The sequence below is a fragment of the Lissotriton vulgaris genome, chromosome 12 (assembly GCF_964263255.1).
Source record: "Lissotriton vulgaris chromosome 12, aLisVul1.2, whole genome shotgun sequence".
Lineage (NCBI taxonomy): Eukaryota > Metazoa > Chordata > Amphibia > Caudata > Salamandridae > Lissotriton > Lissotriton vulgaris.
In genome coordinates, this window is record NC_141700.1 from 736,073,456 (window position 1) to 736,088,076 (window position 14,621).

The 14,621-nt window shown below is 48.7% G+C and overlaps 1 protein-coding gene across 1 annotated transcript in view; it reads left to right on the forward strand.

Annotated features, from left to right (window-relative positions):
* The window catches only part of LOC147678444 (vomeronasal type-2 receptor 1-like), a 109,086-nt gene extending 95,102 nt beyond the window's left edge, over positions 1-13,984 (forward strand). Inside the window, exon 7 of the mRNA XM_086945630.1 lies at positions 13,068-13,984. Coding sequence (XP_086801756.1) covers positions 13,068-13,984 — 917 coding nt within the window. The remainder of the gene's footprint in view (positions 1-13,067) is intronic.
* Positions 13,985-14,621: the final 637 nt, after the last annotated feature.

Sequence of the window (14,621 nt, forward strand, 5' to 3'; positions counted from 1 at the left end):
TGTATTTGAAGATAGTTGAACCTGGACGTCAGTAAGGGTTTGGTAGCGGGTGCTTGTGTATTTGAAGATAGTTGAACCTGGACCTCAGTAAGGGTTTGGCAGGGGTGCTTGTGTATTTTAAGATAGTTGAACCTGGACCTCAGTAAGGGTTTGGCAGGGGTGCTTGTGTATTTGAAGGTAGTTGAACCTGGAAGTCAGTAAGTGTTTGGTCGGGTGTTTGTGGATTTGAAGGTAGTTGAACCTGGACGTCAGTAAGTGCTTGGTAGGGGTGCTTGTGTATTTGAAGGTAGTTGAACCTGAACGTCAGTAAGGGTTTGGTACAGGTGCTTGTGTATTTGAAGGTAGTTCAACCTGGACGTCAGTAAGTGTTTGGTAGGGGTGATGGGGAATTTGAAGGTAGTTGAACCTGGACGTCAGTAAGGGTTTGGTAGCGGGTGCTTGTGTATTTGAAGGTAGTTGAACCTGGACGTCAGTAAGGGTTTGGTAGCGGGTGCTTGTGTATTTGAAGATAGTTGAACCTGGACGTCAGTAAGGGTTTGGTAGCGGGTGCTTGTGTATTTGAAGATAGTTGAACCTGGACGTCAGTAAGGGTTTGGTAGCGGGTGCTTGTGTATTTGAAGATAGTTGAACCTGGACCTCAGTAAGGGTTTGGCAGGGGTGCTTGTGTATTTGAAGATAGTTGAACCTGGACCACAGTAAGGGTTTGGCAGGGGTGCTTGTGTTTTTGGAGGTAGTTGAACCTGGACGTCAGTAAGGGTTTGGTAGCGGGTGCTTGTGTATTTGAAGATAGTTGAGCCTGGACCTCAGTAAGGGTTTGGCAGGGGTGCTTGTGTATTTGAAGATAGTTGAACCTGGACGTCAGTAAGGGTTTGGTAGCGGGTGCTTGTGTATTTGAAGATAGTTGAACCTGGACCTCAGTAAGGGTTTGGCAGGGGTGCTTGTGTATTTGAAGATAGTTGAACCTGGACCACAGTAAGGGTTTGGCAGGGGTGCTTGTGTTTTTGGAGGTAGTTGAACCTGGACGTCAGTAAGGGTTTGGTAGCGGGTGCTTGTGTATTTGAAGATAGTTGAGCCTGGACCTTAGTAAGCGTTTGGCCGGGGTGCTTGTGTATGTGAAGATAGTTGAACCTGGACCTCAGTAAGGGTTTGGCAGGGGTGCTTGTGTTTTTGGAGGTAGTTGAAACTGGACGTCAGTAAGGGTTTGGTAGCGGGTGCTTGTGTATTTGAAGGTAGTTGAACCTGGATGTCAGTAAGGGTTTGGTAGGGGTGCTTGTATATTTGAAGGTAGTTGAACCTGGACGTCAGTAAGGGTTTGGTAGCAGTGCTTGTGTTTTTGGAGGTAGTTGAACCTGGACGTCAGTGAGAGTTTGGTAGCTGGTGCTTTTGAATTTGGCGGTAGTTGAACCTGGAAGTCAGTGAGGGTTTGGTAGCAGTTGCTTTTGTACAGCATTAAGGGTAGAGCAAAACACTCACCACCAAACCCATACTGACATCCAGGTTCAAACACCTGGTAGAGAGTGCTTTTTTATTTAAAGGTGTTTCAACCACCGGAACGTCAGAATGGATTTGGTAGTGAGTGGTTTGCTCCACGGTCCTCCTGGCACTGCCCTTGTGGTCATGAAGGCTAGCTAAGAATATAAACTAGGGCAGCAAACAGGTGGGTGTTGAGGGACAACAGGTGTAACAAGAGGACAACCCTGTGAGAACATTAAGGTCAAAGGGGATATGATCTCAGTTCTGCTCCCATGACATTTTGTTGGCTCGTCATTTATAATTGAAAGACTTACAGAGATGCTGTAAAATATAGAAACAGATGTATTATTCTTGAATGCATACTGTTTGCAAAAGCCACATGAATTCTGGTAAGCATTACCAATTCATTTGTGGAAGGAGACACATTCAGCAGCTCTCTGACCATATCATGCCTCACACCACCTCTGCTTCACAGCAGAGCAAAACAACCCCATTACCATTGATGTCCTGCTTTGGTTTGTGCTTATGGCCATGTTGAATAGATTAATGCAGTCCTCAGCCCGGTCAAGAATCAGTAAGGATTACTAACTGAACTGTTCAATCACACCACAGAAGGTTCTCTCTGTAGATCAGAAAGTGTTTATCAAATCAGCGATTCTTTTCATATGTCTATTGTAGGAGAGTAGGGTCTGCTATCCTATGGTCACCCCAAAATTTTGCTTTTTGCTTCACTGGTTTCTGACTTAATGTGGCTGTGGGCCTGCTAATCAGACCCACAGCCTGCTGTTCTCTCTCTAAATTACTGCCAATGCACTTTAGGTGCATTACGAATTGGAACTGGTTCACCTTATTAGCCCCTGTAGTAGTGTACCCTAGGTACCCAGGGCATAGGTGTTTCCAAGGCCTACCAGGGGCTGCAGCATGTATTGTGCCACCCCTGGCCTGGCCTCCATATTTGACACAACTGGCTGATCACTCAGCTGGGGTAAGTTGGTGTAATCACCTCTTGCTTAGGTACAGTATGCCTGTGCCTAACCCTAAACTGGACACATATGTTCCTATCAGCCACTCCTATGGAAGGCCTCATCAATCCTGGAGGCAGAGTGCTTGGAAATATGTGAGATGGTGCTCTAGCATGAGCTGAGCCTGTCTGCAGCTGTCGGGAACCACTCCCTAAGCTGTTCCGGGATATTGCCATACCATATACTCTTAAGTGCATTATAATCCTCGCGGTTAAATGCTATCTTTGGTTTGGCTTTATCAAAACATGTTGAGTAAGGTGTCATACGAATGGGAATACGATCCCCTCGACAGTTCTGTCGACGGGAATAGCATTCCACCCTTCTAGAGGGACACGACATGTGTGTAGCCTTAACCCCGGTTAAAGTTAACCAGAGCCTCAGCATCACAAAATGGATGCTGCCACCACAGACACGAGTCTGGCCTCCTGCTGCTGACCGAAACTCGGCAGATGGTGGCCTGGACAAAGGGTTTCCTGCCTTGGGAGGTGCGAGCACCACCCCAGACAGGGTTTTGTGTATTGGGTAGGACAGGGCTGAATAGAATCAGACATGCCCGGGGCACACAAGGTGTCCCCGTGCATAGGCAAGTCCAAACCGGTCCTGGGACTTTCCAGACCCAGGCCTGGCGAGGAGCTGGACAAAGGAAAGGGGGTGTAACTGCCCCCCTTCCTGGTTCCTCCCAGAGGAGGGACCTAGTAGGTGATCCACCCCTCAGATTGGGAATAAGAGTGGGAGCAGTGCCATTGCACAGCAGATCATCCTGAATCAACTTGAAACTAAGAAGACGACTGGACTTCGACATTCTGCTGCTCAGAAGACTGAAGAGAATTTCCCTTGTGGCCTAGGAGTGGCCACCCTGTGAACACAGGCACCAACCAGCAACTCGACGTCTGCTTTGCCGCCGCCTCCCACCGGAGCCCGAGCCCAGAGCCCAACAAGACCCAGACTCCCAGACCTCTCAGAGCCCGATCCACAGTCCCTGCAAAGAAGGGACCCGTGGAGGCACCGAGTGACGTGGGACCGGACATCTTGGAAGACACTCGAAAAGCTGACTGCGCAGCATCTGAGGCATCCTCGACATTGTGCTTTGGGGACTGAGAACCCCCACCACCGAGCAGCCCTTGCACCGAAGATCAGCCCCCCAGCATCTCCACGATCTGCGTGGGGCCCTTTTGCATTGTGCCACTCGACGCGCCATCCCGGCCACTAGCCACGTGGTCAGCGGCCATCTTGGCGACGAAACCGACAAACTACACAGCGGGTCTGGATGCTCCAGACTCACCCAAGCTCCTGTGAAAAGGAGCACCCGCTCTGACCTTGCTGGTCCGAGTGTTAAGCATCTTTCGATTCCTGCATGGCTTGCATTAGCCAAGGCCTGTTTGCTCCGATCAGGTCGCCGACACCGCCAACAGCGAGAAGCCTGCGTGGGACAGCTCGTGACGGACTCCTGGACGTCCTTGACCCCGGTGTCCACGTGGCTGCAGAGAGAAGCTACCCAACAATGCCTGTTTGCACCCGACATCGCCTGATTCCAATCTGGTTCCACGGTAGTCACTGGCTAGTGACTTTGAACATTGTCCCCTCTGCTTTCAGGTCTTCACATCTTCAGATCCACCCTTGGATCCACCGGAAGTCTTCACATCGAGCCGCCTGCAGCATCTTCAGCTCCAAGCACCATCGACCAGCGTGACGAAACCCGACACTACTTCGACCCTGTGCACCCGCTTCCTGTGGGTGAGGTAACTCAGCTCCGCCAGTGTTCCTACACTGGTACACCTCTCAAGGGCCTGTGTCTTAAGTTTCAGCATTCTAGGTCACTCGGAAGGTTCCTAACTCTTTAACTTTGTACTTTTTACGCACCATAGACTTTACATTGGAAAGTGCGTGCACTTTGAACACTGCACCCGAGTCCCGCGGGCCTTTCCCGACTTAGTCACTGCTAGTCTCGAATAGCTCCAGCGATTCCCAAGGCCCTAGGCCTGTTCCCTTTCCTATTGGTATCCCTTATACCACTTTCTTAGTATATGGTTTAGGGGGCCCCTAGGGCTCATCCATATTGTGCAACTTTTGTGTATTTTAAACTGTCTTGTGATTTAACGCCTGTGCTTCTGTGCTCATAAAGAGTCCAGGGGATTTTATAGTTAATAAATCTATATATAATTTCAATATATATCTGTGTGGTGTCCCTTTCATTTGGTATTCAAGGGGGTTGTGTATGGTATTACTGCTGGCTTCACATGCCTTTCAGAGTTTAGCCTAAGACTGCTTTGTCCACGTTACCACTAGGATAACTGGTCTACAAGGTTGAATTACAACCAATCATCATAAGGGTTGCTTGGCATGGTACAAAGTGATCACTAGAATTAGTGAGCATTATATACCAGGCCAACTTCTCACATTGGTGGCAGCGGGGGGATCTGAGCTTGCTGTTGTTTTACCATTACAATCTTTGAGATTATCATTTGAAAGATCTTACAGGTACCTGCTAGGTACATATAAAACAAGACTAGTATACTTAAGTTCTACTGAACTTAGTTGTTGTAGATCAAAGGGAGTAGCACACCCTAGCTACAACTACTAGATAGGTTTAGTAGGTAAACACCAGTGTAGGTAGATTGCAACATATCCACCCACACTAGGGCAATGTCTGGAGCAGAGGGTTCCACTGGGAACATCCCTGTTGAGTGTGACCCTCCAAGGGCACCATCCAAATTTGCTATTTTTTCCTTTAAGGAATTAAGACAGCTTTGTGTCTTAAGGGTCTGAAGACAGGGCCTTCCCCTACTACAGACCACCTAAGAGAGCTCTTAGACCAGTCTGAGACTCTAAAGCCCTTTAAGGCAAACCCCACAGGGGATGCTGAAGGAGGCCATCCTTCAGAGGATGACACTGTAGACACCCCTGGTCCTATCATCCTGGTAGATGAGGAAGCCCCCATCACTGGCGCTCCTCAGGTAGATGAGGAGGAAGAGGAAGAGGAAGAAGAGGAAGAGGGGGGAAGCAGTGAGTCAGATGATGACAGAAATAGTCAGGTGCTGGTCAGTAGACTGAACCAGGCTAACTTAAGCCTACTTGGGAATGAATCTGGTAACAACCCATTCAGACCCCCAGGTGGACTTAACCAGAAGCCTAGGAGGAGAAGGACTCACTCAGGTGACTCTGACAACTCCCATGCTTCTAGAGGCTCTCATGGTCACTCCAGAAGGGAGATGACTAGCCCTCAGAGAAGGGAACATGAGGCCAAAATGAGAGAGGCTGAGCTTAGGATCCAGAAGCGAGAATTAGAAGTTGCCCTGGTCCAAGAGAGACTTGCTAGAGCAAGACAGCCTAGAGAGAGTGGGGTAATAGAACCCACTGGTGGCAGCAATATCCACAAGGATAAAGACAGGTCTTTTGATAACAGAAACCTGAGTAAGATTGTGCCCCCCTACAAAGCTGGGGATGATATCCATAAATGGATCACTGCAATGGAGAGAGCCTGCAGAGTACAGCAGATCCCTCAGGAGCAGTGGGCAGCAATCTTGTGGCTCTCCTTTGAAGGTAGAGGCCGAGACAGACTCCTCACAGTTAGTGATGGGGATTCTAGAAACGACCTGGTCCTGAAGAGTGCTCTGATTGATGGGTTAGGCTTAACCACTGAACAGTACAGGTTAATGTTCAGAGATACCCAGAAGACACAGACTCAGGACTGGTCTGAATTTGTTGAGTGTGCCACTAAGGATCTGGAGGGATGGTTGCTGGGAAGCAAGGTTACAGACTATGAAGGATTGTATAATTTGCTGATGAGAGAACAAACTTTAAATAATTGTCAGAACCAGCAGTTGCATCAACATTTGGTTGACTCAGATTTGACCTCTCCCCAAGAATTGGGAAAGAGGGCAGATAAATGGGTAAGAACCAGAGTTAAGCAAAAGAACCAGAACCAGGGTGGTAACCAGAAGAAAACAGACCAGAAGGGTGGGGAGCAGAAAGCTAAAGACCAGAAGTCTTCAACAGGGCCCCAAAATGATACAGAGGGTGGGTCCCAAACTTCCAAGAAGAAGAAGAAGAAAGGTCAGAAGAAACCCTGGTGTAAAACTTGTAAAAACACCTCTCACTGGACAAGTGAGTGTAAAAATGGTGGAGCCCCCAGCACTGCAGCCCCTAAGGCAACTGCACCCACTAGCACAGCTAGCAGTGCTGGTCCTCAAACCAAGGGGGTAGTGGGTATCACCTTGGGAACTGAAGGAGACTCTGACTTAGTCAGAACCCTTACACAGGCTGTTATGATTTGTGAAGGGGACATAGATTTGACCCCTGACATAAGTCCCAGTAACCTGGGCAAATACAGACAGACGCCTTTGATTAATGACAAAGTGGCTCAAGCTTACAGGGACACATGTGCCAGTGTCACTATGGTGACACCTAACTTTGTGGACCCTGGACAATACATGCCAGGTGATAATTACCTGGTGACCAATGCCAGCAATGTCACTACTACACATAGTGTGGCACTTGTTAACTTTTCCTGGGGAGGGGTAACTGGCCTAAAAAGAGTTGTGGTTAGTGCTAATCTCCCAGTAGAATGTTTGTTGGGCAATGACCTGGAGAACTCTCTATGGTCAGAAGTTGAGTACAGGACTCATGCAGAGATGTTAGGGATATCATCACATGTCCTTGCTGTGACCAGGTCACAGGCCAAAAAGTGCCTCTCTGAACCTCAGGTCTTGGATCCTGGAACAATGGACCAAGCACCTTCCAAGAAGAAGAACAGGAGGGTTAAGGCTGTGCCTTCCCAACTGCCTACAAGTGAGGATCAAGCTTCACAGGAAGCTGGTCTTGAGACCCCTGAAGGAACTGTCTCTGAAGAACTTGAACCTGATCAGGTTGAGTTCCTGGGGACAGGGGGACCTTCTAGGGCAGACTTGGGGCAGGCTCAGTTAACCTGTCCTTCTCTTGAACCCCTCAGACAGCAGGCTGCTGCTGAGGCTGCTGGGAATGCTCAAGGTGCCCATAAAGTTTATTGGGATGAAGGACTCCTTTACACAGAGGGTAGAGACCCCAAACCTGGTGCAACCAGGAGGTTGGTTATACCTCTGCAATTTAGGGGTTTCCTTCTCACCTTAGCCCATGATATTCCTTTAGCAGGACACTTAGGCCAGAATAAGACCTGGGACAGGCTTGTCCCTCACTTTCACTGCCCCCACATGTCTGAAGACACCAAGGAGTTTTGTCGCTCCTGTGAAACCTGCCAAGCCAGTGGTAAAGCAGGTGGAACAACAAAGGTCCCCCTAATACCACTACCTGTGGTGGGGGTTCCCTTTGAAAGAGTGGGGATTGATATTGTAGGTCCAATGGATCCCCCTACAGCATCTGGGCACAGATTCATACTGGTGGTAGTGGATCATGCCCCCAGGTACCCAGAGGCAATTCCACTTAGGACCACAACAGCTCCTGTTTTGGCCAGGGCCTTACTTGGAGTTTTCTCCAGAGTGGGGTTTCCTAAGGAGGTAATATCTGATAGAGGTACCAAATTCATGTCAGGATATTTGACAGCTATGTGGAAGGAATGTGGTGTCAACTACAAGTTCACCACTCCTTATCATCCACAATGTAATGGGCTTGTTGAGAGATTTAACAAGACCCTAAAGGGCATGATTAAAGGATTACCTGAAAAGCTCAGGCGTAGATGGGACATCCTACTGCCCTGCCTTTTGTTTGCTTACAGAGAGGTCCCTCAAAAGGGGGTTGGCTTCAGCCCCTTTGAATAGTTGTTTGGGCACCCTGTAAGAGGACCCCTGTGTCTGGTGAAGGAAGGATGGGAGTTACCTCTCAAAAAGCCTAAGCAAGACATAGTGGACTATGTACTTGGTCTCCGCTCCAGGATGGCAGAGTACATGGAGAAGGCATCCAAAAACCTTGAGGCTAGCCAAGAATTACAGAAAGCTTGGCATGACCAAAAGGCTGTCCTTGTTGAGTTTCAGCCTGGACAGAAGGTATGGGTGTTGGAGCCAGTGGCCCCAGCAGCACTCCAAGACAAATGGTCTGGACCCCATACAATTCTGGAGAAGAAGGGAGAGGTTACCTACTTGGTGGACCTAGGAACTCCCAGGAGCCCCCACAGGGTGCTCCATGTCAACAGATTGAAGGCATATGTCAATAGGGAAGACATGGGCTTGCTCATGGCTACAGATGAGGGCCAGGAGGAAGAGAGTGACCCTCTCCCAGACCTGCTCACTCAGAACCCTGAGGATGGCTCAGTTGATGGTGTGGCCTTGGGTGGCAGCCTCACTGAACATCAGCAACATGACTGCAGACAAGTTCTACAGGCATACAGGCATATGTTCTCATTGACACCCAGTCAGACTAACTGGTGTACACATGTGGTGGACACTGGTGACAGTCTTCCTGTAAAGAGCAAGATTTACAGGCAACCTGACCACGTCAGGGCCTGTATAAAGACTGAGGTGCAAAAGATGCTGGAATTAGGTGTTATTGAGCCTTCAGAGAGCCCCTGGGCTAGCCCAGTGGTTCTGGTCCCCAAACCTCACACCAAAGATGGCAAGAGAGAGATGAGGGTCTGTGTGGATTACAGAGGACTCAATGCTGTCACCAGGACAGATGCACACCCTATTCCAAGGGCAGATGAGCTCATTGACAAGTTGGCTTCTGCCAAATATTTGAGCACATTTGACTTGACAGCTGGCTACTGGCAAATCAGGTTAGCTGAGGAGTCTAAAGCCAAGACAGCATTTTCTACCCCTAGTGGGCATTATCAATTTGTGGTAATGCCCTTTGGTTTGAAAAATGCACCTGCCACTTTCCAAAGGTTGGTGAATCAAGTCCTCACTGGGTTGGATGACTTTTGTGCAGCTTATCTAGATGATATTGCTGTCTTTAGCTCCACCTGGGAGGATCACCTGGTCCACCTGAAGGAAGTGCTTGAGGCTCTGCAGAAGGCAGGCCTCACTATCAAGGCAACAAAATGCCAGATAGGGCAGAGCAAGGTTGTATACCTGGGCCACCTTGTAGGTGGAGGCCAAGTTCAACCACTGGAGAGTAAGATCCAGACCATCAAGGACTGGTCCCCTCCAACTACCCAGACTCAGGTCAGAGCTTTCTTGGGCCTGACTGGGTACTACAGGAAGTTTGTTAAGAACTATGGGTCCATTGTGACTCCTCTTAATGATCTGACATCTAAGAAGATGCCCAAAAAGGTTCAGTGGACAGAAAACTGTCAAAAGGCATTTGATGACCTGAAGAAGGCCATGTGCTCTGCACCTATCCTGAAGAGTCCTGACTACTCAAGAGAGTTCATTGTCCAAACAGATGCTTCTGAGTTAGGAGTGGGAGCAGTGCTTTCACAGCTTAATGTAGATGGCCAGGACCAGCCCATTGCTTTTATTAGCAGAAGGCTGACCCCCAGAGAGAAACGTTGGTCAGCTATAGAGAGGGAGGCCTTTGCTGTGGTGTGGGCCCTGAAGAAGTTGAGACCATACTTATTTGGCACTCACTTCAAGATTCAGACCGACCATAAGCCCCTCTTATGGCTTAATCAGATGAAGGGTGAAAACCCCAAACTACTCAGGTGGTCCATTTCCCTACAGGGGATGGACTTTACAGTGGAGCACCGCCCAGGGACTGACCATGGCAACGCAGGTGGTCTCTCCAGGTACTTCCACTTAGAACATGAAGACACAACTGGTCAAGGTTAGTCTAATGTCCCTGCGTTTGGGGGGGGTTATGTAGGAGAGTAGGGTCTGCTATCCTATGGTCACCCCAAATTTTTGCTTTTTGCTTCACTGGTTTCTGACTTAATGTGGCTGTGGGCCTGCTAATCAGACCCACAGCCTGCTATTCTCACTCTAAATTACTGCCAATGCACTTTAGGTGCATTACGAATTGGAACTGGTTCACCTTATTAGCCCCTGTAGTAGTGTACCCTAGATACCCAGGGCATAGGTGTTTCCAAGGCCTACCAGGGGCTGCAGCATGTATTGTGCCACCCCTGGCCTGGCCTCCATATTTGACACAACTGGCTGATCACTCAGCTGGGGTAAGTTGGTGTAATCACCTCTTGCTTAGGTACAGTATGCCTGTGCCTAACCCTAAACTGGACACATATGTTCCTATCAGCCACTCCTATGGAAGGCCTCATCAATCCTGGAGGCCTTCCATAGGAAATATGTGAGATGGTGCTCTAGCATGAGCTGAGCCTGTCTGCAGCTGTCGGGAACCACTCCCTAAGCTGTTCCGGGATATTGCCATACCATATACTCTTAAGTGCATTATAATCCTCGTGGTTAAATGCTATCTTTGGTTTGGCTTTATCAAAACATGTCGAGTAAGGTGTCATACGAATGGGAATACTATCCCCTCGACAGTTCTGTCGACGGGGATAGCATTCCAACCTTCTAGAGGGACACGACATGTGTGTAGCCTTAACCCCGGTTAAAGTTAACCAGAGCCTCAGCATCACAAAATGGATGCTGCCACCACAGACACGAGTCTGGCCTCCTGCTGCTGACCGAAACTCGGCAGATGGTGGCCTGGACAAAGGGTTTCCTGCCTTGGGAGGTGCGAGCACCACCCCAGACAGGGTTTTGTGTATTGGGTAGGACAGGGCTGAATAGAATCAGACATGCCCGGGGCACACAAGGTGTCCCCGTGCATAGGCAAGTCCAAACCGGTCCTGGGACTTTCCAGACCCAGGCCTGGCGAGGAGCTGGACAAAGGAAAGGGGGTGTAACCGCCCCCCTTCCTGGTTCCTCCCAGAGGAGGGACCTAGTAGGTGATCCACCCCTCAGACTGGGAATAAGAGTGGGAGCAGTGCCATTGCACAGCAGATCATCCTGAATCAACTTGAAACTAAGAAGACGACTGGACTTCGACATTCTGCTGCTCAGAAGACTGAAGAGAATCTCCCTTGTGGCCTAGGAGTGGCCACCCTGTGAACACAGGCACCAACCAGCAACTCGACGTCTGCTTTGCCGCCGCCTCCTGCCGGAGCCCGAGCCCAGAGCCTGACAAGACCCAGACTCCCAGACCTCTCAGAGCCCGATCCACAGTCCCTGCAAAGAAGGGACCCGTGGAGGCACCGAGTGACGTGGGACCGGACATCTTGGAAGACACTCAAAAAGCTGACTGCGCAGCATCTGAGGCATCCTCAACGTTGTGCTTTGGGGACTGAGAACCCCCACCACCGAGCAGCCCTTGCTCCGAAGATCAGCCCCCCAGCATCTCCACGATCTGCGTGGGGCCCTTTTGCATTGTGCCACTCGACGCGCCATCCCGGCCACTAGCCACGTGGTCAGCGGCCATCTTGGCAACGAAACCGACAAACTACACAGCGGGTCTGGTTGCTCCAGACTCACCCAAGCTCCTGTGAAAAGAGCACCCACTCTGACCTTGCTGGTCCGAGTGTTAAGCATCTTTCGATTCCTGCGTGGCTTGCATTAGCCAAGGCCTGTTTGCTCCGATCAGGTCGCCGACACCGCCAACAGCGAGAAGCCTGCGTGGGACAGCTAGTGACCGACTCCTGGACGTCCTCGACCCCCGGTGTCCACGTGGCTGCAGAGAGAAGCTACCCAACAACGCCTGTTTGCACCCGACATCGCCTGGTTCCAATCTGGTTCAACGGTAGTCACTGGCTAGTGACTTTGAACATTGTCCCCTCTGCTTTCAGGTCTTCACATCTTCAGATCCACCCTTGGATCCACCGGAACTCTTCACATCGAGCCGCCTGCAGCATCTTCAGCTCCAAGCACCATCGACCAGCGTGACGAAACCCGACACTACTTCGACCCTGTGCACCCGCTTCCTGTGGGTGAGGTAACTCAGCTCCGCCAGTGTTCCTACACTGGTACACCTCTCAAGGGCCTGTGTCTTAAGTTTCAGCGTTCTAGGTCACTCGGAAGGTTCCTAACTCTTTAACTTTGTACTTTTTACGCACCATAGACTTTACATTGGAAAGTGCGTGCACTTTGAACACTGCACCCGAGTCCCGCGGGCCTTTCCCGACTTAGTCACTGCTAGTCTCGAATAGCTCCAGCGATTCCCAAGGCCCTAGGCCTGTTCCCTTTCCTATTGGTATCTCTTATACCACTTTCTTAGTATATGGTTTAGGTGGCCCCTAGGGCTCATCCATATTGTGCAACTTTTGTGTATTTTAAACTGTCTTGTGATTTAACGCTTGTGCTTCTGTGCTCATAAAGAGTCCAGGGGATTTTATAGTTAATAAATCAATATATATTTTCAATATATATCTGTGTGGTGTCCCTTTCATTTGGTATTCAAGGGGGTTGTGTATGGTATTACAGCTGGCTTCACATGCCTTTCAGAGTTTAGCCTAAGACTGCTTTGTCCACGTTACCACTAGGATAACTGGTCTACAAGGTTGAATTACAACCAATCATCATAAGGGTTGCTTGGCATGGTACAAAGTGATCACTAGAATTAGTGAGCATTATATACCAGGCCAACTTCTCACATCTATGCATCACTGAATGTCTCTACAACCTTGCGTTGTTAATGCCTGTTCATAATGCACATTGAATTTGTGAAATTGTTACAAATCACAGTTTTATTTTTCAGATTCCAATGCCTGCTGGAAGTGTCCAAGTGACCAGTGGCCCAACGAGAAGAAAAATGAATGTGTTCCAAAGGGAATAGATTATCTTTCCTATGAGGAGCCACTGGGAGCCACCTTGACCGGGGCAGCCAATCTAGGTTCCCTCTCAAGTATTATAATTCTGTGCATCTTTGTAAAGTACCGGCATACACCAGTTGTCAAAGCCAACAACAGGAACCTCACCTACCTTCTCCTCGTAGCACTCCTAATCTGCTTCCTCTGTTCTTTGCTTTTCATTGGACTCCCGCATCCAGTAACGTGTCTTGTCCGCCAGGCAGCTTTTGGCATTATGTTTATCCTTTGTGTGTCTTGCGTGTTGGCCAAGACCATCATGGTGGTCATCGCATTCAATGCCACAAAGCCAGGTAGTAACATGAGGAAGTGGCTGGGTCCAAAAGTTCCAGTGTTTACAATCTCTGGTTGCACACTTGGTCAACTCCTGATCTGCGCCACATGGCTGCTTCTGTGCCCTCCTTTTCCAGAGAAGAATATGGAAATGAAGACTGGCACCATCATCTTCCAGTGCAATGAATGCTCAGTGCCTGCCTTCTGGTGCATGCTGGGATATATGGGGCTGTTGGCTGGTATTAGTTTTGTAGTGGCATTCTTTTCACGGAGACTGCCTGATAGCTTTAATGAAGCAAAATGGATCACATTTAGCATGCTTGTGTTCATTAGTGTGTGGGGATCATTTGTTCCTGGACACCTGAGCACACAGGGGAAATACACAGTGGCTGTGGAGGTTTTTGCCATTGTCTCGTCCAGCGCTGGAGTACTTGCTTGCATTTTTCTCCCAAAGTGTTACATCATATTGCTGAAACCAGAGAGAAACACCAGAGAACAACTGTTGGGGAAAGGAACCAAGACAAGAAACAGATAGCTTTGGAGAAAGCATAAAAGTGCTATTGAACACTGTAGATTTAGCTCTGCAGCAATACTCCTTACCACTGATTTCCCCATGGTCTGCTCTTCAACAGCAGAGGGAGAGCAAGGGGCAGACAAGGCTGCACTGAATAGGCTGGTGTCAATATTACTCTTTCCCAGATTTAAAAAACCTGATGACTTGGATGGTATCTCATTTTGTTGAATGAATATCTTTTTTTGAAACATCCCCTTGTATCCCAAAAATAGAAAATCTCACTTATGTGAACTCCAGAGGTCATTCCTTTGACCAACTAGTATTGAGTGGAACTTCATAAGGTTCCCACATGGCCACTTTAAGAAGAATATAGCTTCACAGAAATGGTAACTTACATGTTTGAAATGGTAATGAACTCTTTATACTTGCATACTTAATTAAATGGTTGTTTCTTATTTTACATCTTCGGAGTCCTCTTTAAAGGAAACAATAAGACTGCACTTTTGTATAATAAACATCTCTCTAATGAGAGGTTTCATTCAAAATCACTTTTAGCACGTTACTGTTTAACACAAAATGTGCACAACATTTCACACGCATTGGCTAAGCCAATTGGTCGTTCCTTTCCTTTAAGTACGGGTGTTCCTTGAAGGAAATT